This window comes from Ranitomeya variabilis, chromosome 5 (assembly GCF_051348905.1).
Source record: "Ranitomeya variabilis isolate aRanVar5 chromosome 5, aRanVar5.hap1, whole genome shotgun sequence".
NCBI classification, from domain to species: domain Eukaryota; kingdom Metazoa; phylum Chordata; class Amphibia; order Anura; family Dendrobatidae; genus Ranitomeya; species Ranitomeya variabilis.
Genome location: NC_135236.1, coordinates 53504932 through 53529295, shown reverse-complemented (window position 1 = coordinate 53529295; position 24364 = coordinate 53504932). Strand labels below are relative to the sequence as shown.

The 24364-nt window shown below is 44.1% G+C and overlaps 1 protein-coding gene across 1 annotated transcript; it reads right to left on the bottom strand.

The window, feature by feature from the left end:
- Positions 1 to 3120: 3120 nt before the first annotated feature.
- Positions 3121 to 4461, bottom strand: LOC143773367 (beta-1,3-galactosyltransferase 2-like). Its single transcript, XM_077260841.1, has one exon. It carries the CDS (start codon positions 4459 to 4461, stop codon positions 3442 to 3444), a length of 1020 nt encoding a protein of 339 aa, XP_077116956.1. The 3' UTR covers positions 3121 to 3441.
- Positions 4462 to 24364: the final 19903 nt, after the last annotated feature.

Here is a 24364-nt window from a genome sequence, read left to right as displayed (position 1 = left end):
CTCTGGAACGCTTCAATGGATCTCGGTGATTCTCACATTGTTTTCTCGTGATATATTGTACTTCATGATAGGGGTAAAATGTCTTTGGAATGACTTGAGTTTATTTGTGGAAAAAACGGAAATTTGGCGAAAATTTAAAAAAATTCTCAACTTTCCAATTTTGAATTTTCATTCCCTTAAATCACAGAAATATGTCACACAAAATGCTTAATAAGTAACATTTCCCACATGTCTACTTTACATCAGTACAATTTTGAAACCAATTTTTTTTTTGACGAAGGCAATGTACCGAAACGCACTTCGGGTGTAGGGCGCCATTCCAGGAGACCAGGCACACAGTACTTTGCTCTGTAAGTTTTACTCTACCTTATGGTAACCTCTTTGCTTGGAGGTCAGAATTTAAATACGTTATCTTACAGCTACATTGTTGTCCTGGTCATATAATTATGTTTGTGGAGACACTGACCTCTGGTGGTTGTCTGGTTGTTTGCACTATTGCACTTTGAATATGGTATATATTTTTATTTATATTAGTCCAGTTGGCAATTTTTGCAAATGCACTTTACAATTTTAGTATTAGATATTACACTGTTTTTGAATATATATATTTTTGATATTTGTTTAGCACTTTAAATATATATGCATTATATATATCAGTATATTTTTATAAACCACATATAAACCTTAGTGTAATCCACAATTGTATAATTTACTGTGATATTAACTGGATTTGTTAGCATCCCTTTAATAATATATAGACATTGGTTTTATGTACTTATAATTACTATATGTATGATTTTTTTTATCTCATTGTTTTTAAATCTGTTACTTAATAAAAATTATATGATATTAATTTTGCTACATAGTTTGGACTTTATGGTCGGTCTTTTCTGTTTTTCTTGGGGTTATTCCAATATGAGGAAGAAAACTACTATTCGGGTGCACGGCAGGGCTCAGAAGGGAAGGAGCGTCATTTGACTTTTTGAATGTAAAATTTTCTGTAATAATTGGCAGACTTCATGTCCCATTTAGAGAGCCCCTGATGTTCCTAAAGAGTGGAAACCCCCACAAGTGACCTCATTTTGGAAACTAGTCCTCTCTAGGAATGTATTTAGATGCGTGGTGAGCACCTTGGACCCCTAGGTGCTTCACAGAAGTTTATAACGTTGAGCCGTGAAAATAATGAAATCACATTTTCATCACAAAAATGTTATTTTAGTCCCAAATTTTGCATTTTCATAAAGGGTAATGTCATGTTACCTAAGGTGCAGTACCACCGGCAACCACTGGAGGATAACTGTAGCTCACCTCCAGAGGAGTAGAGGTGCCGAGATAGGAGCCACAACGAGATGGATGGAGAGAAGTCAACCTAACCGGGTCGTTAACAGGCGAGAGCATGGTGCCAGAGACAGGAAACAGAAAGCGGAGTCAGGGTACTAGCCAGAGAGGCAAAGTCAGACAAGGAATGCAGTATCCAAAACAAGAGATGGGAGGTGAAATCAGATTACGAGCCAGTAAGTCAAAAGCCGGTCAGAGAGCGTAGTATCAAAAATGGGAAACAGAAGGCGGGGTTCAAAGTTCAAGCCGAGTCATACACTATAGGGAAATCACCAAAAGAGTGCAAAGTCAGGGATAGAGAATGGTCAGACACAAATACAGGAAGTCAGAGGCAAAAGGATCACTAGGGAATAACGGGTCAGCTGCTGAAGCCGAGGACCAAAACTATTGCTGACAAAGGCTGCCAGCAACAGCACCAATAAATAGCCACCCAAAAATCAAAGAGAGGCCGGAAAGGTTAACCCCGCCATGACCAGACTGGAGAAGGGAAGACAGAAAGTAAACCCCGGCCTGGGACAAGACAGGTAACAGGAGATATTGCACCATACAATTCTCCAGGACATTAAGTCAAAGTCCAAGAAAGAAAATTGGACATATTATTGGTCGATTCAGCCAGAGATGGAGCATTGGGAAGATGTGACAACACTACACAATGTACAGCGCCCCGGAGCCTCAGCCGAAAGCTCACTGTTGCAGGTACAAGACTGCTTAGACTGCCATATTGAGGAACTGAAGGTAAGTGAGCAGAGATCTAAAGAACTGGCACCATTGTACACTAAGTATTGACCTGTCTTCTCAAAAGCTCGCCTGATGTAGACTGGAATATATAAAGTGATGAAGCTCTTTTGCTGCAGCTAAGCTTAGACTTGGAAGGCTCCATATTGCAATTTATGGCTGGTCCTCTCCTGTTAAAATGAGAGTTTTTGGAAGTTCTGGAATCCACCAATTAGATTTGGTCGACTTCGGAACTTTTAAAGCAGCCACTGGGCGTGAAAGTATTGGATGCACCCAAATGGAAATCATCATCCACCTCCCAAACTTCTCCAGAGAATATTCACTTTAACTAAGGTCACATTTCTTGTTATAAATTATGTTTGGAAAGCAATACAAAGAAGTCAAAATTAATATTATTTTAAAATGTTTTTATCACCAAAGGTACGTCATATACCGACCATATACTGTGTGATAACATTATTCAGCACATTATTACACAATTCTAGCAAGTAATTGGCATTAAGTCAGCACCAAATAAGGTTGTAGTCTTCTCCTGGACGTTTGTTGCCTTGTTCTCGTAGTCATCCATTATTTCGTGAGAACCATGGCCCACAAGAGGATCATCCGGTACTCTGGTGAACTGGTCTAACTGTTGCACATGATGACTTTTTGCTGCATTTTTTCAGTCCAGATTTGTCAAAAACCTGAAGGGTTTCCCAGTGCCAAGCAAAGTGAATGAGAATCATAAAGTATCATAAACACTTTGCTTACTTGTGACTTGCAGATTTGGTGCAGAATTAAATCTGCAGCATGTCAAGTCTTTCAGCGTTTTTTCTGCAGATTTCGCCCACACTAATGAATGAGGAAAAATCTGCACTAAAAACACAAGTAAAACGCACCCAAAAAAAAAAAAAGCATGTTTTTGCTGCTGCGTTTTTCCTGCCAAGAGATGCAGAAATGGTGCGAAATTTCTGCACCAAACACTTAACGTGTGCACACACCCTTAATCAAATTTTCCCTAAAAAAAAAATGTTTTATTGGCTTTATATGAAAAATTTGGTCCAAATGTCATCAATCTTTTTTAATGTGTGTCATCAGAGTTTGGTCAGTGTATTAATATTTACCATCAGAGTTTGGTCCCAGTTTCATCAGTTTTTCATGGATGAGAAACAAACAAACAAGTTCCTCTGTCTTTCTCTATATAGTGGTCATTGAAAAACATATACGAGTGCTGCTCAATTTTTTCATGGAAATATAGACTTATGGTACATTGCCAATTTTAATCAACACTCGGACCGTTATCGGACAAGTCCTCGTGATTTTAAGTGGAACATTTGCATCATGAAAAACACAATAGCATTTGTACCTAAAAAATGGTCTGAATGAGCCCTAACAATTCAGGGATTTATTAGCTTGAAAGTCTGCCCATATAGAACGCAGCTCACTTCCCGCATAATGGTGCACTGTGATAACTTTCTTGAATTTACAACGATCATAATCAAGCCTGTAACCATTAAATTTATCTTTAGGGGGTTCAGTGGGTGGGATATGGAGCTCATATAAGCAAATTCCCATAAAAGCATCCTCCATGGGGATGACCCTTATTTCTTGGGCCACATCATAGATTTTTTTTGCCATATCAACTGAAAAGACATATCCAGGACCAGCGCAATAGGGTGGATAAGTGTCATTTGGATAGACTTCTTCAGGTACATACCACTTATAAGCCTTGCTCCTTAAGGGTCCAGTGTTGGCAACAATAGTTCCTGTAAAGTAATTTTGACGAACGGGTAAATCTGGATTAAGAAGCTGATGGACCAAGTTGTCTATGTTAAGAAACATGTCGTTGTCTAACTTAATGACATAGCTGGCAGAAGGACAGAATTTGGTCACCCACTCCATACCCATTAAGGTTTTCAAAGTCAAATTGTAATACGTGTCCATGAAGTCTTGTTGTATGATGTCCCCAAAGATCTCACTTTCCTCCACTAACAAATCCTGGATTCGTGCTGAAAAAAAATGAGATCGACCCACCAGAAAAATCCTGACCACCTCAACATCATAAAGACTTTCATTACCCCATGTTTCTCGGATTGTGTGTCTAGACTCTGAGTCATAGCATAGTCCCAAGATCATTATAACAAGGAAAGGCTTCCGATTCTTGCACTTGTCCGGCTGGTTAATGAGGAACTTGTATGGAAACGGGTACGGAGGAGCCAAGGGGTGCTGGAACGCCGGGTAAGTCAAATTATTCACAGGTTTCTTTCTCTCCTGTAATTTTACAGATTCTTGAAACCACTTGGTGAAAAGTTCTATTTTTCTTTCATAGTATAATACATATCCACTTAAAGATATGAGAACCAGACAAAGTGCAACGCAGAATTTCCATAAGGGGATTCGGAAATTCATCTTGTCAGTAGAACATGGATAAATTTCTGGAAAGGGTATAAAAGGGAAAATGTTTAGTAAAGAAATCATGGAAATATGTTACAAAATTAACCAAATTATACATTGTGGGCAGAAAATTCTACAAATTTACACAGTATAGTGAAGTAAAGGAGGATGCACATTTCATTTTTATTATTGTAATCACCCAGGTACCAATATTGATGTTGGCAATGTAGAGGTATGTATGTATCACCCTAGTCTTGCCAACATCTATTGGAGCCCATACACATTATATTAAAATCATCGGAAGTTTGTGATTTTGAACCATAACGAACATTCTTCAGTTAGTTTGGTGGAACAAATGATCATTCATTTCGTCTAATGACAGACCAATTAAGTTTAGCTTTAATTCAAAATGCTGGTCGAAAAAGTTGGATTTTTTAAAATATATGATTAGCACTGGCTGCATCACTGTCTGAAAAAAAAAAAAATGCCAATGCAGTGTGAGATGTATTTTCAGCTGTCAAAGAACAATGGTTCATCTGATTGACAAGAGATTTTTCTAGCCCATTTCTATCTAATGCGTATCACTCTCTTGATATTACTTACATGGTTTTCCCTCTTTTGCGTTTCTACAGCACCATAAATAACCAATTAACATGCACATAATTTCATATGAAACAGTTATTCAAAACCTTTAACTCCCTCCCCCCCCCACTGCCCCCTCCAAACACCCTCATCCCTGCTGTCATCCCCGTTGTCTTCATTGTTCAACCACCACAACCCCTTTGTATACCAGACCAATGCCCAAACCCCATAACATCCCTATCCAACATCACTGAAGGGGAACTTAATTGTCTCCTCTCCAAATCGCACCTCACCACCTGTGCGCTCGACCCCATCCCATCCCACCTCCTCCCCAACCTCACCACCACACTTATCCCATCCCTAACCCACCTCTTCAACCTATCACTAACTTCTGGCACCTTCCCTTCTGCTTTCAAACATGCCACAATCACGCCTATCCTTAAAAAGCCAACCCTCGATCCAACAGCTATGTCCAGCTATCGCCCAATATCGCTACTCCCATTCGCTTCCAAACTCCTGGAGCAGCACGTCTACGCTGAACTTTCCTCCCACCTCTCATTTAACTTGCTCTTTGACAATCTACAATCTGGTTTCCGCCCCCATCACTCAACTGAGACAGCCCTGACCAAAATCACTAACGACCTACTTACCGCCAAAGTTAACGGACAATACTCTGTACTCCTCCTTCTAGACCTGTCCTCTGCTTTCGACACAGTTGACCACTGCCTTCTACTACAGATCCTCTCCTCCTTTGGCATCAAATACCTCACCCTATCCTGGATCTCCTCATACCTTTCCAACCGCACATTCAGCATCTCCCACTCTCACACTACCTCCTCATCCCACCCTCTCTCTGTTGGAGTCCCCAAGGCTCTGTTCTAGGACCCGTACTCTTCTCAATCTATACACTTGGCCTGGGACAACTCATAAAGTCCCATGGATTCCAGTACCACCTTTATGCTGATGACGCTCACATCTACGTCTCTGGCCCAGACGTCACCTACTCCACAAACTCAATCACCCTCGCAGAAATCTCAAACTCCTCAATTTACAATCGCTCTCTGAGTCTCTTCTCCCTCTTACAGAGATAGCTTCCCTTCATGACACAGATGCTGCTGATACTTTTTATAACACCACAATAACAGCAACACTTTATTTGGCCGCCCCTCTCAGGCATAGCAAAACTAGTACACTCAACAGGCAGCCCTGGCTGATCAGCCTGACCAAAGAACTGAGATGGGCTTCCAGGGTCGCTGAGTGGAGATGGAAGAGATCCCACTCTACTGAGCACTTCATCTCATACAAGCAGTCCCTCGCCAGCTTCAAGTCCATGTTCACTGCCGCAAAACAAACTTACTTCTCATCCCTCATATCCTATCTGTCTCACAACCCTAAACAGCTTTTCAACATTTTCAATTCACATCACTCAACTGAAACTGTTCTAACTAAAGTCACCAACGACCTACTAACCGCCAAAAGCAAGCGACACTACTCTGTCCTCCTTCTCCTGGACCTACCTTTCTTCTGTCTTCGACACTGTGGACCATTCCCTCCTGCTACAGATTCTCTCATCTCTTGGCATCACAGACTTGGCCCTATCCTAGATCTCGTCATATTTAAAAGACCGGAAATTCAGTGTCTCCCTCTCTCACACCACATCCGCCCCTTGCCCCCTGTCTGTCGGTGTTCCCCAAGGCTCAGTTCTAGAACCCCTACTCTTACCATCTACACCTTTGGCCTGGGACAGATCATAGAATCCCACTGTTTGCATTATCATCTCTACGCCGATGACACGCAGATCTACCTATCTTTACCTGACCTCACTTCCTTACTGACCAAAATCCCACAATGTATGTCTGCTATTTCAGCTTTCTTTTCTGCTCGCATTCTAAAACTGAACATATACAAAACAGAATTCATCATCTTTCCCCCTTCTCACTGTACCCGTCCACCAAACCTATCCATCAATGTCAATGACTACTCACTTTTCCCAGTCCCGCATGCTCGGTGCCTCGGGGTCATCCTCGACTCTGCCCTCTCCTTCAAGCCAAATAGCCAAGCCCTTGCCTCCTCCTGCCATCTCAAACTCGAAAACATTTCCTGGATCCGCGCATTCCTTGACCAAAAAGCTAAAAAAAACACTAGTGCATGCCCTTATCATCTCCAGCCATGACTACTGCAACCTCCTACTCTCTGGCCTCCCCTCTAGCACTCTGGCACCACTCTAATCCATCCTACACTCTGTTGCCCAACTAATCCACCTGTCTTCCAACTATTCTCCAGCCTCTCCCCTATGCCAAGCCTTTCACTGGCTTCCTATTTTCCACAGGCTCCAGTTCAAAACCCTAACTATGATGTAAAAAGCCATCCACAACCTGCCTCCTCCATACATATGCGACATGGCCTCTTACCTACATGCAACCTTTGATCTTTTCAAGATCTCCTCCTCTACTCCCCTCTCATCTCTTCTTCCCACAACCCCATACAAGATTTCTCCCGTGCTTCCCCTATACTCTGGAACTCTCTACCCCAACACATCAGACTCTCGCCTACTATGGAAACTTTCAAAAAGAACCTGACGACTCACCTCTTCTCACAAGCCTACAGCCTGTAGTGATTCTCATTCTGCTGAACCGCCGCACAACTAGCTTTACCCTCTCCTAGTGTATCCTCACCCATCCCCTGTAGGCTATGAGCCCTCACGGGCAGGGTCCTCTCTCCTTCTGTACTTGTGTGTGCCTTGTTTTTGCTCATGTTTATTGCACTTGTCTATATTTGCCCCTTTTCACATGTAAAGCGCCATGGAAAAAATGGCACTATAAAAATGTCTAATAATAATAATTATAAAATAATATCATTTTGTGAAAATCCCCATGGTGTATGGACGTGCTGAGATCTTCAGAGTGAAAGACAATTTATGTAACTGCCACTTACTAAAGATGACAAAAAGATGTCAACACCCTGATTTCCTTCTCTGGTCCCACAAATTGCATTTTTAGAAGGCCAGCACTAAACAGATGTATATCACTTTGTAAAGTTTCTCACTCTGAAACTGAAAATTCATCTGCCATCATTTTATAAATGTTATGTACTATTGCCATCCCACTGTTACACATTTAGTTGTTCAGACCTGTATAGGAGTGTTAATATTGGGTTACCAATAACTTAGTTGTGGTGGAGACACTACCTGGTTATCTACGTTCAGACCTGTCTACGACTGTGTTAATGTTGGGTCACCATTGACCTAGTTGTGGAGGAGATACTATCTGGTTACCTAAGTTCAGACCCGTCTACGACTGTGTTAATGTTGGGTCACCATTGATCTAGTTGTGGTGGAGATACTACACGGTTACCCAAGTTCAGACCTGTCTACAACTGTGTTAAAGTTGGGTCACCATTGATCTAGTTGTGGTGGAGATACTACATGGTTACCTAAGTTCAGACCTGCCTATGACTGTGTTAAAGTTGGGTCACCATTGATCTAGTTGTGGTGGAGATACTACATGGTTACCTAAGTTCAGACCTGTCTATTACTGTGTTAATGTTGGGTCACCATTGACCTAGCTGTGGTGGAGATACTACCTGGTTACCTAAATTGTCATATTACTTGGCAAATGTCATGTTACTGCTAATATTTGCTGTTGTATATCATATCATTGTGAGGGTTCATGACATGTGTTATCTGTATATGCTGCGACAAATGTGTGACATATTTAGTGAAGTGTCAGATGTGCTATGGAAGTGATAAATGATGTTTGAGCCAATATGTTGTATGAGAGAAGCGACCCTGGTCTAAAATGCCCAATCATGATACCGCTGAGTGACATTATTGAGGTCTGAAGAGCCAAATACACAGCATTGAAAATTATTACACTGAGCTTAGCATAAACATGTATGTCCATGCTTTCTGAGTGAATACAGAGAAGTCAGACACAAGCAGCCTGACAACATGAAAAAGTAGAAAGAGGACCTGAGAAATATGAATATCCTCACCATAGTCTTACTTGACAGTTTTTAGCAGGAGGATGTTAAGTCATTCACAAGCAATTTTCATAGATGACCACACATCTATTGAGGCTATTTCCGCCCTACACCAAGTTCCATGCCCCCTCAAATGTGTCTGACATTTGGCACCCCTGTGGAGCCTTCAAGAAATGTTTGTTTCTAGGGAGTTTATGCGGGACCTGGACAAATTCCAACTTTGTGAAGTCTCAAATTTTTCAGGGAATGTTCCAGAAGAAATGGAAAGTAAGAGTAGCAAATAGAAGTGAATAACTATTGCCACTTGATGAGCCACTCCAGGGAACTTGTCAGGGGTCAAATGGTGCATGTACGGCGCTCCAGCCTATGCTGCAGTTGTTGTGTTTTGTACTAAGATTAGAGTACATCAGCCCATCTGCAAGAGTACCCCTATTATGAAGAAATTCTGAGGAGTGACACCTTAGAGAGAAAAGAAATGTATTCTTTGATTAAAGAGTGCATCCAACAATAGGGCGAAGATCATCTGCCCTAAGAGTGAGGATATAAAACCTCCTATAGGCTTATTCCTGTCTATGATGATTTCCACACCAGAGGACTGCTGATAGTTGAGTGTGATTAATGTTGCTACATCAAAAATGGCTGGAGACTTAATTCTGGTGGGTGAGAAACCATGACTTGGTAACTGAGTGAGAAGGTTACAAAGTTGTCTGACAAGAGATACTTTAGGGTGGGTTGATCATGAGAAAGAGCAGTAATTAGTGTACCAAATGAGTGTGGCGCTGCTTTCTGAGAGATGTACACTGATGAGCAAATGGGTATCAATGTTTTGAACTTTCAGGCTCCATATCTCACTATCCGTTACTGCTTCAAACATGAGACTACCATCATTTTATAGACAATCATCTTGGCTATCTCATATATAAATTTGACTTGTAACTATTTAGCATATGATTAGTTATGCAGATTCTTGTCATGTCACTGCATTGTTACTGTACATTGTTATATTGATGCTGTACATGAAAAGGGGTTACATCCAAAATACAAATATCACTTACAGTAGACAAACTAACAATGGTAAATTGGTACAGAGGAAAGAGGACCCTGCTCTTACGGGCTTACATTCTACAGGATTATGAGGAAGGAGACAGTAGGCTGGGGATTGCAGTAGCTCTGATGGTGTTAAGGTGGCCTTGTGGTCATTGCAGATGGTAAACTTTCTTGAAGAGATGGGTTTTCAGGTTCTGTCTGAAGGATCCAGATGTTGTGGATAATCGGACGTGTTGGGGCACAGGATGGGGGATATTCGGGAGAAGTCTTGAAGGCAATTGGGTGAGGAAATAATAAGTGTGGTGGAGAGAAGGAGGTCCTGGGAGGACCGGATATTATGTGAGGGAAGATATCTGGAGTTTAGTTCAGAGATATACAGAGGAGAAAGGATATCAATGGCTTTGTAGGTCAAAGTTAGTAGTTTAAACTGGATATGCTGGGAAATTGGGAGTCTTTGGAGGGATTTGCAAAGGAGGGAAGCAAGAGAGTAGCGAGGAGAGACATGAATTAGTCTGATAGCAAAGTTAAAGACGGACTGGAGAGGTGACAGTGTTAAAAGGTGGCCATAGAGGAGGATGTTGCAGTAGTCGAGGAGGGAGATGATTAGGGCATGTACAAGCATTTTAGGATCTATAGTAGGAGGCTGTGGTAAACTGTTGAAAGCAGAGGACAAGTCTTGAAGGAGGAGTATAGAGAATTGTTAGTTAGCTTTGGCTGTAAGTTGTTAGTAATTTTTGTTAGGTCAGTTTCAGTGGAATGGTGGGGACAGAAGCCAGATTGTAGGTTGTCGAAGAGTGAGTTGGATGAAAAGTGAGAGCAAAGTTCTGCATGGACGTGCTGCTAAAGGAGTTTGGAAGCGAATAGGAGCAGCGACATGGGGCAATAGCTCGACATAGCAGTTAGGTTGAGGGATGGCTTTTTGAGGATAAGTGTGATTGTGGCATGTTTGAAAGCAGATGGGCAGGTACCGGAAGTTACTGATAGATTGAAGAGATGGGCTTGGGATGGGGTAAGTGTGAGGGTGAGGTTGGGGAGGAGGTGGTATGGGATGGTCAAGTCAAGTGCACAAGTGGTGAGGTGTGATTTGGAGATGCGATGAGTAAGTTCTCCTTCGCTGACGTTGGAGAAGGAGGTTATGGGGTAAGGGCATTAGTCTGGTATACAAATGGGTTGTGGTGATCGAACAATAATGACTTGCTTTATTTGGGCTATCTTATTTTTGAAGTGTGTGGTAAAGTCCTTGGAAAAGATTAGGTAAGTTGGAGGGGGCAGTGGTGGGCGGAGGAAGAAGTTAAAAGTGTTGAATAACTGTTTGGGGTTGTAGAACAAGGAAGATCCGAGAAATGTAAAGTAGACCAGTTTAGCAGAGGTGAGGGCTGATTTTAATGTGAGTATTGCTTCTTTGAATGCGGTGAAGTCATCTTGTGAATGTGTTCTCTTCTAACGTTGCTCTATAACCATGGATACTTGCTGAAGCTTTTTAGTGATGTTATTGTGCCAGAGTTGTCTATTAATTTGTGGCACTCTGCTATGCTTGAGAGGGGAGACTGTTGTGAATTCTGTTCTTGGGTTCCCTCCGGTGGTTGTTGGTGGTATTGCAGCTGTCCCTGGCTTGAAATCCTGGTCAGGTGTCCCTGCTGATTGCAGGCCTGACTGGGGTATTTAGGGCTGCTGGATTCATTAGTCAGTGCCAGTTGTCCATTGTTCTTGGAGGGATTGCTTCTCTCTCTGGTTCCTCATGCTCTGCTGCCAATTCAGCTAAGATAAGTGTCTGTTTTTTTGTCTCTGTGCACACATGTAGTGTGCTTGTAATTCAGTGCAATTCATTTGTGTTTTTGTCCAGCTTAGACATTGTTTGGATTTTTCAGTCATGCTGGATTCTCAGGAGTTGCAGATATACTTGCTATGTCTTTAGTTAGATGTAGTATATTTGTATTTTCTGCTGTGGATATTTTTAGGATTTTAATACTGACCGCTTAGAATTCTGTCCTATCCTTTTCTATTTAGCTAGAAGTGCCTCTTTTGCTAAATTCTGTTTTTCTGCCTGCGTGTGTCTTTCCTCTTATACTCACAGTCAATATTTGTGGTGGGCTGCCTATCCTTTGGGGCTCTGCTCTGAGGCAAGATAGAATTCCCATTTCCACCTATAGGGGTATTTAGTCCTCCGGCTGTGTCGAGGTGTCTAGGACGGGTCAGGCACACCCCACGGCTACTTCTAGTTGCGGTGTCAGGTTAGAGTTCGCGGTCAGTACAGATACCACTTACTCCTGAGAAAGTCTCTCATGCGGCTCCTAGGTCACCGGATCATAACAGGAGACCAAGTCGATAGCTGACATGAAAGTGGCATTGTAGAAAGTAGTGGAAGTGTCTGGGTGTCTCTATAGATTCAAGCATGTATCCAAAACATGTAAGTACTTCAATTCCTTCCTTATGCCTGCAATTTACTTATGACCGATCTTTTTTTGGTTACATATTTGATATATTGTTGGTTTCTCCAGCTAACTGGTCATGGACATTAAAGCACTGAATCAATCCTGGCTTTCTAATATGGAGTCTATTTTCAAAGGAGAAGTGTCGTCGGGTGGCAATATTGAAAGTGGGACTGCTTTAGAGATGAAAAACTCCTATACATTCTTACTCAGGAAGCACCTATGTATTTGGTGGAATAAGGCGTCACTTGAGAATTATCTTTTAAAAAAACATGATCTCAAGGGGTCTTCATGTCAGGACCGTCTTTTCCCATGGAAGACTCTTTTTTTCCTACGAGATGGGAGGAGACGGGAGACGTGTAATATATGTTCATGATAGCTCATTGAACTATTGATTGGGATTAACAAAAGTCTAGAGAGTCTTGAGATCAAGATTGAGACAACTAAGAATAAACTCATCGATGAGCTATCCGCTGCGAACATGGATCAGTTCAAAGTGGAATTAGACAAACTATTTCACATCTGGGAGAAAGAGGTCCAAGAGGGGAAGGCTAAGAAATTCTCATGTGATCTTCAAGACTACAAAAGTAACACTGTGTATAGATGGCAGAAGACACAATCCATCTTCCGTTCCTCTTTGGTTTCATCTCTCTCATCGATGGATGACAATTCTGACACAAATGCAGTTATACCATGGCACAATCTAACACTCATCTCTATTCTCTTCATACAGGTATTTAACTCATTCAATCTATTATAAATGAATCCTGCATGTATACAGCCACTGCTAGCCATCTTAGCAAGCTTATGTTATGGTATTTAACTCATTCACCTTACTCTGCTTGTCCCCTTATGCTGTGATGTCAAGTAACTTTTTAGAAGTGGTTTATGATCCATGTAGGCCTGGACACTTGTTTATCTGTTCACTACATTTATTGTGTCCTGCTGCCTCATCTTAGTTTGATTGATTGCTAACGAGGTAATATTGTGAGAGATCTTAGAGCTAGCCTCCTATATATTGAGAATTATAAGAAGCTTGGAGGGCACCAATAGGCAATACAGCAGGGGTTCTCCATAGGCATATATTGACCACTGAAACAACAAAAAGAAGAAAAGGCCATGCCTACAAGAATGGGAACACCCAAATATTTAGTATAAATAACATGTACTTTATTTGAAAAAAACACACACAACACTATAAAAGGACACAGTAACAAAATAAAAACATTTAAAAACTGCAAAGAATGTTTTGCCTCGCCATGCCTTGATATAAAGGCCAAGGCTGCCAACACAATAATCCTCAAAGCATATGAAATGTATTCAGTATGGCTCAAAAACAAAAACAAATAGAACTTTAAGTCATCATTGGCCCCTATCTCCTCCCTCTCATGTCCTGATTCTGCCCTGAAGCATTATAATGAAACACTGCAATGTGCCCTGGATGATGCTGCACCTCCTATACATAGAACAACACGGCACAGATGGCGACAACCCTGGTACACGCTGCAAACACGTTTCCTACAGCGGTGCTCCAGGTGCACCGAACGTCTGTGGAGAAAATCCAATCTACCCAAAGATTTCACCCATTATAAGTTTATACTTAAAACATACAACACTGCCCTTCACCTCTCCAAGCATACCTATTTCAACACCCTCATCACCTCACTATCCAAAAACCCAAAACTAGGGTTGAGCGACTTTTACTTTTTCAGGATCGAGTCGGGTTTCGCGAAACCCGACTTTGTCAAAAGTCGGGTCGGGTGAAATCGGCCGATCATTACAAAAAGTCGGGGGCCGACTGAAACACGAAACCCAATGCAAGTCAATGGGGAATAAAAGTCGGCAGTGAGTGGAGGACAGGAAAACACCTACAGAGCCCATTTTAATGTCAAAAACATCAATTATTGTTACTTAAGCTTGTCAATCTTAATTAACCTTATAATAAGAGTTAGGTATTGAAAATTGGGGGTCATTTGGTTAAAGTTGTGGGGGGGGGAGGGCAGGCTCAATTTTTTCTTGGGCCCAGGAAATGTGGAATACATCACGGCGGTGGAGCAGGGAGAGGTAAGTATTTCAACTTTGCAAGTGCTGTGATCCAGAGCAAGCAGGGGGGCCCACTCGTTCACATTGGCACTGGCACAGGGCCCCTCAAAGTACGGCGTTGTGTTTGACGGCGGGGGCGCCTCCCACCGGCAGTGACACTTTTGCGTACTATGACGGGCCCTGTGACAGTGACGTCGCCAACGAGTATGCCCCCCCACCTGATGAAGGAACCTGCACTTTCATATGCACCTTCCGCTTTGTCCCCGTGTAAGGTGGTATAGTATGCGGGAAGGGGGACCTGACTTTCAGCAGGGTCAGATTCTGGCTGTGTAGAGTGCAAGGGGAATGTAGTGGTCTGGGTCAATGTACCAGCAGACCCATCAAGCAGTGGCTGGGTAATAGGCAGGATGAGGAGGAAACACAGATATAGGCGCAAAATAAAAAAGGAGGCTAAAAGCAGAAAAAAATTGGTAACAGGAGTAAACAGGCAGCATTGCTTTGTGGAGGACAACAACAAGCAGCAGTAGACACTGTTAGTAGGGCCCAACCAAACTAGTAGGGCAAATACAGTTTCAAATTCTAAATACAGGCCGAAAGCCTGTAGATTGAAACTCAGCTTTGTTTCTTTGAGGAAACCAAGAGGCAGCAGCAGACGTCACTAGGCCCAAACCAAGAACCAGGGCAAATGCAGTTTCATATTGTTGATAGAGGCCGAAAGCCTGTAGATTCAAACTCAGCTTTGTTTCTTTGAGGAAACCAAGAGGCAGCAGCAGACATCACTAGGCCCAAACCAAGAACCAGGGCAAATGAAGTTTCATATTGTTGATAGAGGCCGAAAGCCTGTAGATTCAAACTCAGCTTTGTTTCTTTGAGGAAACCAAGAGGCAGCAGCAGACGTCACTAGGCCCAAACCAAGAACCAGGGCAAATGCAGTTTCATATTGTTGATAGAGGCCAAAAGCCTGTAGATTCAAACTCAGCTTTGTTTCTTTGAGGAAACCAAGAGGCAGCAGCAGACGTTACTAGGCCCAAACCAAGAACCAGGCCAAATGCAGTTTCATATTGTTGATAGAGGCCGAAAGCCTGTAGATTCAAACTCAGCTTTGTTTCTTTGAGGAAACCAAGAGGCAGCAGCAGACATCACTAGGCCCAAACCAAGAACCAGGGCAAATGAAGTTTCATATTGTTGATAGAGGCCGAAAGCCTGTAGATTCAAACTCAGCTTTGTTTCTTTGAGGAAACCAAGAGGCAGCAGCAGACGTCACTAGGCCCAAACCAAGAACCAGGGCAAATGCAGTTTCATATTGTTGATAGAGGCCAAAAGCCTGTAGATTCAAACTCAGCTTTGTTTCTTTGAGGAAACCAAGAGGCAGCAGCAGACGTTACTAGGCCCAAACCAAGAACCAGGCCAAATGCAGTTTCATATTGTTGATAGAGGCCGAAAGCCTGTAGATTCAAACTCAGCTTTGTTTAGTAGAGGTAGAGTGGGTGTACCCACCTGTCCAGGCAAACGGCACTTGCACGGGTGCTTGCGCCAAGTGGTGACCACGGTCCTCTGGGGGGAGTCAGCCCATTTAGGGAGGTATAAAAATGGCCTATGGTGGACATTCAGCAGCTGCAAATGGAGGAATTGGCAAAGTCAGTAATGGGAGGGCAAAAGCGAGTCATTTATCACCCAAGCTACGTGTCAGCAGGGGAAGGTGGGGCAAAAGAATTGGCAATCCATGATTGGTTCATTTTAATGAAGGTTAGATCATCTACATTTTGGGTAGCCAGACGTGTCCTTTTTTCGGTCAGTATTGAACCAGCAGCACTGAAGACTCTTTCTGAAAGCACACTGGCAGCAGGGCAAGCGAGCTCCTGTAATGCATATTCTGCCAATTCGGGCCAGGTGTCTAGTTTAGATGCCCAGTAATCAAAGGGGAATGACCTGTGAGGGAGAACATCGACAAGGGATGAAAAATAGTTTGTAACCATACTGGACAAATGCTGTCTCCTGTCACTTTGAATAGATGCAGCAGTCCCTGTTGTGTCAGCGGTCATTGAAAAATCACTCCACAACCTTGTCAGAAAACCCCTCTGTCCAACGCCACTTCGGATTTCGGCACCTCTAGCACCTCTGTCATGTTGCCCCCTACGGCAAGTGTGAGGACCATCACCGCCTCTGTGTGCTGGGAATGCCTGAACCAAACGGTCTACAAGAGTTGCTTGTTTGGTAGCCAATATTTGCTCAAGGTTCTCATGTGGCATGATGTTTTGCATTTTCCCTTTATAGCGTGGATCCAGGAGGCAGGCCAACCAGTAATCGTCATCGGTCATCATTTTGACAATGCGGGGGTCCCTTTTTAGAATACACAAGGCATACTCAGCCATGTGGGCCAATGTTCCTGGTGTTAATTCACTGTTCCTGCTGGGTTGAGGAGCACTTTCTTGGAAATCCACATCACAAGTGTCCCGCAAGAAACCTGTACCTGACCTTGCAACGCCACCAGTTTCAAGTGGCCCCTGAGAAGCATCCTCCTCCCATACATAGTCATCCCCATCATCCTCCTCCTCATCCTCTTCGACCGCCACCTTGTCCTGGACAGTTCCCTGACCAGACAATGGCTGACTGTCATCAAGGATTCCCTCATCCTCGGCTGCAGACGCCAGCTCCTTGATGTGCGTCAAACTTTGCATCAGCAGACGCATAAGTGGGATGCTCATGCTTATGATGGCGTCGTCTGCACTTGCCAGCCGTGTGCATTCCTAGAAACACTGAAGGACTTGACAGAGGTTTTGTAGCTTGGACCACTGCACACCAGACAACTCCATGTCTGCCATCCAACTGCCTGCCCGTGTATGCGTATCCTCCCACAAATACATGACAGCACGCCTCTGTTCACACAGCTTCTGAACCATGTGCAGTGTGGAGTTCCACCTTGTTGCAACGTCGATAATTAGGCGGTGCTGTGGAAGATTGAGCGATCGCTGATGGTTCAGCATACAGCTGGAGTGTACGGGCGACCGGCGGATGTGCGAGCAAAGTCTTCGCACCTTCAGGAGCAGGGCTGGTAACTCCGGATAATTTTTAAGAAAGCACTGCACCACCAGGTTCAAAGTGTGAGCCAGGCAAGGTATGTGTTTGAGTTGTGAAAGGGCTATGGCAGCCATAAAATTCCTTCCATTATCACTGACTACCTTGCCTGCCTCAAGATGTACACTGCCCAGCCATGACTGAGTTTCTTGCTGCAAGAACTCGGCCAGAACTTACGCGATGTGTCTGTTGTCGCCCAAACACTTCATTTCAAACACGGCCTGCTGACGCTTCCCACTAGCTGTTCCGTAATGGGACACCTCGTGTGCAACACTGGCAGCTGCGGATGGAGTGGTCGTGCGACAGCGCTCTGTGGATGAGCTTTCGCTTCTGGAGGAGGAGGAGGAGGAGGAGGTGGGGTGGCGAACGTCTACAGCCAACTGTTTCCTAGATCGTGGACTAGGCAGAACTGTCCCACTATTGCTGTCCCCTGTGGACCCTGCCTCCACGACATTAACCCAGTGCGCCGTGATGGACACGTAACGTCCCTGGCCATGCCTACTGGTCCATGCATCTGTTGTGAGGTGCACCTTCCCACTGACAGACTGCCTCAGTGAATGGACAATGCGGTCTTTGACATGCTGGTGGAGGGCTGGGATGGCTTTTCTCGCAAAGAAGTTGCGACTGGGTAGGTCATAGCGTGGTACTGCGTAGGCCATCAGGGCTTTGAAAGCTTCGCTTTCAACCAACCGGTAGGGCATCATCTCTAACGAGATAAGTCTGGCAATGTGGGCGTTCAAACCCTGTGAACGCGGATGACAGGATGAGTACTTTCGTTTCCTAACAAGAGTCTCTTCTAGGGTGAGCTGGACTGGAGAGCTGCCTATGGTGGAACTAGCGGTGGTGGTGGTTGTGGACATGGCAGATTGAGAGTGAGTTGGTGATGTTGGCCTACATACAGTGCTTCCTACCAATAACCTTCTAACTCCCTGACTGCTTTGGCCTAGCGACGATCCCTCCACATTTGCTGCTGGTGTCCTAACCGGTGGGCTTACAGTGAGGGAAGCAATGTTGCGGTGCTGACTACCTTCATTCAGACCTGGTGCACCAACGGTACGGGACGTTAGGTAGTAAGTCCAGGCTTGCAAGTGCATGCTGTTTAAATGTCTACGCATGCACGTTGTATTTAAATTGTTAAGAATCTTCCCTCTGCTAAAGGTCTTTGAGCATTTTTTACAGATCACTTTTGACTAGTGTTGAGCGATACCGTCCGATACTTGAAAGCATCGGTATCGGAAAGTATCGGCCGATACCGGCAAAGTATCGGATCTAATCCGATACCGATACCCGATACCAATACAAGTCAATGGGACTCAAGTATCGGACGGTATCCCTGATGGTTCCCAGGGTCTGAAGGAGAGGAAACAACAAAATTACGTCACGGCTTGTGATTGGTCGCGTGCCGCCCATGTGACCGCGACGCGACCAAGCACAACAAGCCGTGACGTAATTTCAGGTCCTGAATGCCTAATTCTAGGCATTCAGGATTTGAAAATTACGTCACGGCTTGTGATTGGTCGCGTCGCGGTCACATGGGCGGCACGCGACCAATCACAAGCCGTGACGTAATTTTCAAATCCTGAATGCCTAGAATTAGGCATTCAGGACCTGAAATTACGTCACGGCTTGTTGTGATTGGTCGCGTCGCGGTCACATGGGCGGCACGCGACCAATCACAAGCCGTGACGTAATTTTCAAATCCTGAATGCCTAGAATTAGGCATTCAGGACCTGAAATTACGTCACGGCTTGTTGTGATTGGTCGCATCGCGGTCACATGGGCGGCACGCGACCAATCACAAGCCGTGACGTAATTTTCAAATCCTGAATGCCTAGAATTAGGCATTCAGGACCTGAAATTACGTCACGGCTTGTTGTGATTGGTCGCATCGCCGTCACATGGGCGGCACGCGACCAATCAGAAGCCGTGACGTCACGGAAGGCAGTAAACGCGCGCATTTTAAGCAAAGAAGGCTGCCGGTTCCCTCGGTGAGGTGCAGGCTGCGTCGGAGAGGTGAGTATAGCAATATTTTTTTATTTTAATTCTTAATTTTACACATTGCTATTAATCCCGATACCGATTCCCGATATCACAAAAGTATCGGATCTCGGTATCAGAATTCCGATACCCGCAAGTATCGGCCGATACCCGATACTTGCGGTATCGGAATGCTCAACACTACTTTTGACTGATCATTGGGATCTTGGTCAAAAAAATGCCACACTGCACTCTTCCTACTATGGAATTCCTTTTCAGGCATTGCATGCTGTGCAACTTTCACAGGATGGCCACGCTGTCCTAAAACTGGTTTTGTCAAATGTTTTTTGCCTGATACGGGCCTGCCAGATGACAGCTGTTGCGATGTAGATTGGTGCTGCTGTGGATAACCCTCCTCCGCTTCTGAGCTACTGGCAGCGCCACCCTCTTCCCCCAATGGCTGCCAATCTGGGATGTCATGTGCACCTTCCTCAGTGTCACCGTGTAAGTTGCTATAGCGTTCGGGACAGGGCACCATAGTCTCATCAGGGTCAGATTCTGGCTCAGCAAACTGCGAGGGCAATGTAGTGATCTGACTCAATGGAACAGCATCATAATCTAGCTGTGGCTGTGCATCAGTGCACTCCATGTCCGATTCTTCTTGTAATGGGCAGGGTACAATTTCCCTTTCTAACCCAGGCATGGTATGTGTAAAGAGCTCCATGGAGTAACCTGTTCTGTCGCCTGACGCATCCTTCACTTTTGGTTTGGGAGAAGGACACAAGGAAACGTCTGGTTCCTGACCGGGAGCATCCACTGACGACTGGCTGCTGTGACATTTTGAACTTTGGGAAGAGGAGGCCAAAGAGCTAGAGGCTGAGTCAGCAAGGAAAGCCAAAACTTTTTCCTGCTACTCCGGCTTTAAAAGCTGTTTTCCTACTCCCAGGTAAGGGAGCCTTCGAGGCCTTGTGTAGCCAGACGATGACACAGGCTCAACACCTCCAGCCTTAGGTGCTACTGTGCTTTTGCCACTACCACCAGATGCAGCACCACCATCAGTACCAGCTGACAACCCCCGCCCACGGCCTCTTCCACCAGACTTCCTCATTTTGGGGGGGGAGACACAGAACCACAACTGTGGCCCACTGGTATAACAGTAAACTATGAACGTGGCAGAAAGTGTCTGCCTGATATATACGACACACTAGCAGAACAGCAGAATATACACAGTGTGCGAATTTTAATCTCCCTTTTTTTGGGGGGGAGACATAGAACCACAACTCTGGCCCAGTGGTATAACAGTAAACTATGAACGTGGCAGAAAGTGGCTGCCTGATATATACGACACACTAGCAGTACAGCAGAATATACACTGTGTGCAAATTTTATTCTCCCTTTTTTTTGGGGGGGAGACACAGAACCACAACTCTGGCCCAGTGGTATAACAGTAAACTATGAACGTAGCAGAAAGTGGCTGCCTGATATATACGACACACTAGCAGTACAGCAGAATATACACTGTGTGCAAATTTTAATCTCCCTTTTTTTGGGGGAGAGACACAGAACCACAACTCTGGCCCAGTGGTATAACAGTAAACTATGAATGTGGAAGAAAGTGTCTGCCTGATATATACGACACACTAGCAGTACAGCAGAATATACACTGTGTGTGAATTTTAATCTCCCTTTTTTTGGGGGGGAGACACAGAACCACAACTCTGGCCCAGTGGTATAACAGTAAACTATGAACGTGGAAGAAAGTGGCTGCCTGATATATACGACACACTAGCAGTACAGCAGAATATACACTGTGTGCAAATTTTATTCTCCCTTTTTTTTTGGGGGGAGACACAGAACCACAACTCTGGCCCAGTGGTATAACAGTAAACTATGAACGTGGCAGAAAGTGGCTGCCTGATATATACGACACACTAGCAGTACAGCAGAATATACACTGTGTGCAAATTTTATTCTCCCTTTTTTTTGGGGGGGAGACACAGAACCACAACTCTGGCCCAGTGGTATAACAGTAAACTATGAACGTGGAAGAAAGTGTCTGCCTGATATATAAGACACACTAGCAGTACAGCAGAATATACACTGTGTGTGAATTTTAATCTCCCTTTTTTTGGGGGGGAGACACAGAACCACAACTCTGGCCCAGTGGTATAACAGTAAACTATGAACGTGGCAGAAAGTGGCTGCCTGATATATACGACACACTAGCAGTACAGCAGAATATACACTGTGTGTGAATTTTAATCTCCATTTTTTTGGGGGGGAGACACAGAACCACAACTCTGGCCCAGTGGTATAACAGTAAACTATGAACGTGGCAGAAAGGGGCTGCCTGATATATACGACACACTAGCAGTACAGCAGAATATACACTGTGTGCAAATTTTATTCTCCCTTTTTTTTGGGGGGGAGACACAGAACCACAACTCTGGCCCAGTGGTATAACAGTAAACTATGAACGTGGCAGACAGTGGCTGCCTGATATATACGACACACTAGCAGTACACTAGAATATACACTGTGTGCAAATTTTATTCTCCCTTTTTTGGGGGGGAGAGACACAGAACCACAACTCTGGCCCAGTGGTATTGTCAGGGTGAAAATATACATTTTTATACCTTTTTGTATTTTTATATATTCTTATACTGTGAAACAATAAGTTTTTCCTATGCTTGCAGATATAACTGTATTTAAAATGGCTGCCAGTATTCACCTTTACCCTAGTTTTCGTCTCTGAGGGAAGAAGTATCATTTCTTCTGAAATTAAAACTTCAGGAATGTGAAGGAGGATTCGTCAGGAGACACCAGGACAAATCAGAAAGGACTGAATACTAGACATATACTGCTTAAACCCCGCCTATTGCATTCCTTTTTGTAGAACAATATAGTACTGTGTATTTGGAAATAAACGCAGTTGTTGTGATCGTTGATGACACTAGTAGACGCACGGGCATCAACTGAGATTGAACCAGCTATTTGTCTGACTCATTCTTACCCGGTACCAGATGCTCGGGTCATACTTTAATTTGGAATGACTGGTGAATGAGGGTTATTGTCGTGATGACCCCGACAATTTGGCGCGACCAATGTGGGGCGTGGCCAGCGATCCGAGACCCCCTGGACCCATGCCTGGATGTCCGTGGATGACACCCATAGTGGCTGACCTTGAGGACTGATCACCCTCCAAACACGGTAAGTGGAGATCATATACTTTGTATGTGTCACACTTGCTAGTGTCTCAGCCGTTATTGGTTTGTCTGTGGTCTCCTTGGGTCCGAGAGGTGACCGGTCGAGTGGTGAGACTGAGCACGATCCCGTGCCACGTTCTGAACCAGCAACTGAGAGACGTCGCATCCTGCGCATCCTTGTGTACACCATACCTCCTCCGCCGGTCATTGTACTCCATTCAACCACCCTACCCGTGACTATTGTCTAGTAGTGAAGTGGAGTGAAAGATTGAGCAAGTTGTAGATTGTGGGGCGGCCTAGAGAAAGGGATAGGAGACGCAGCCTCTGTGATATTGTACAGGTAATTAAGACATCCCAAGTGGGGGACCACCAGAATTTTGAGTACAAACAGGTAATTAAGACGCCCCATACGGGACCACCAGAAACAGGTAATTAAGACGTCCCGAAACGGGACCACCAGAAATAGGTAATTAAAACGCCCCGTACGGGACCACCAGAATTTTTGTGGAGGGCTCTCACAAGGAGACCGCCTTCCAATGGTTTAGAATATCATGACAGGATAGTCTGTTAATCACTGTTGTTCAGGTTAGGGACAGGAAATATTGAGTGCGAGGCTCTTTTCCTTATACGTTGAGCGAGAGGCTCCGTATTTTAGAACACAGTGTTGATATCGCTGTCAGTGGCCTACTGCAGGAGGACACAGTATTCTGTGAGTCATGCTGCATCTCTTAAAGCAGAAGAAGTCCGTGCCCCACAAGTTAAATGAGGATGCTGTGGAAGTCAAGACAATAGTAGAGTCACGGGAGGGCAAGAAGGCAGCCAAGAATGTTGAGAGGTTGTACAAGCATGTAGGATTGCCCTCGTCAGGGAGATTGCAGCCGTCTATATGGCGCAATCTCATAGAAAATAAAAGGGGCATATTGAAAGATAAAGGATTGTTAGAACAAGCGCAAGCTCATCTGCGAGTTGCGCGAGGCTTAAAGAACGAAGCATGGAAAGAGGTTGATGGAGAGGGGGGATCAGAGGAAGGTTTTGAAGAAATTAAGTCTGACAACTGCTGTATTTCGTTTCTGTGTTAAAGTTTATTTCTAAAATACCCGATGGGAGGGGTCAAGTCGCTGCGCTATTGTTTCCTCCTTTCTCTGTGTAGAGGAATGCTGTGATTTTTCTTATCTCTGTGTCCCTGAAAAGGAGGGGGCAGCATGTGGCTGCTCTCTCTCTCTCTCTCTCTCTGTATTTTCTTGGTGTAGTATGCGCTGGTAGATCTGTGTTTTGTTTAAGGCGACAATATTGTTTTGAAGTACAAAGAAATATTGTAAATTGAAAGTGAAATCTAGTGCCTAGTTCTAGAAGGAAATTTGTAAGTGATTATTTGATTATCAGTGTAATTGAAAGATTGGTAAAAGATTCACCTGCTTCAAGTTGAGTGATTGATATAGCAAATTGAGGATCAACAAAGGAGGAAAATAGCAAGTGAATAAATGGTGTCTGAGAGAGTGCAGCAGGACGAAAGTAAGGTGTATTATGAATGTTTTGATGTTTAAAAGTCCGACTATGACTGACACATTACTGCTACGG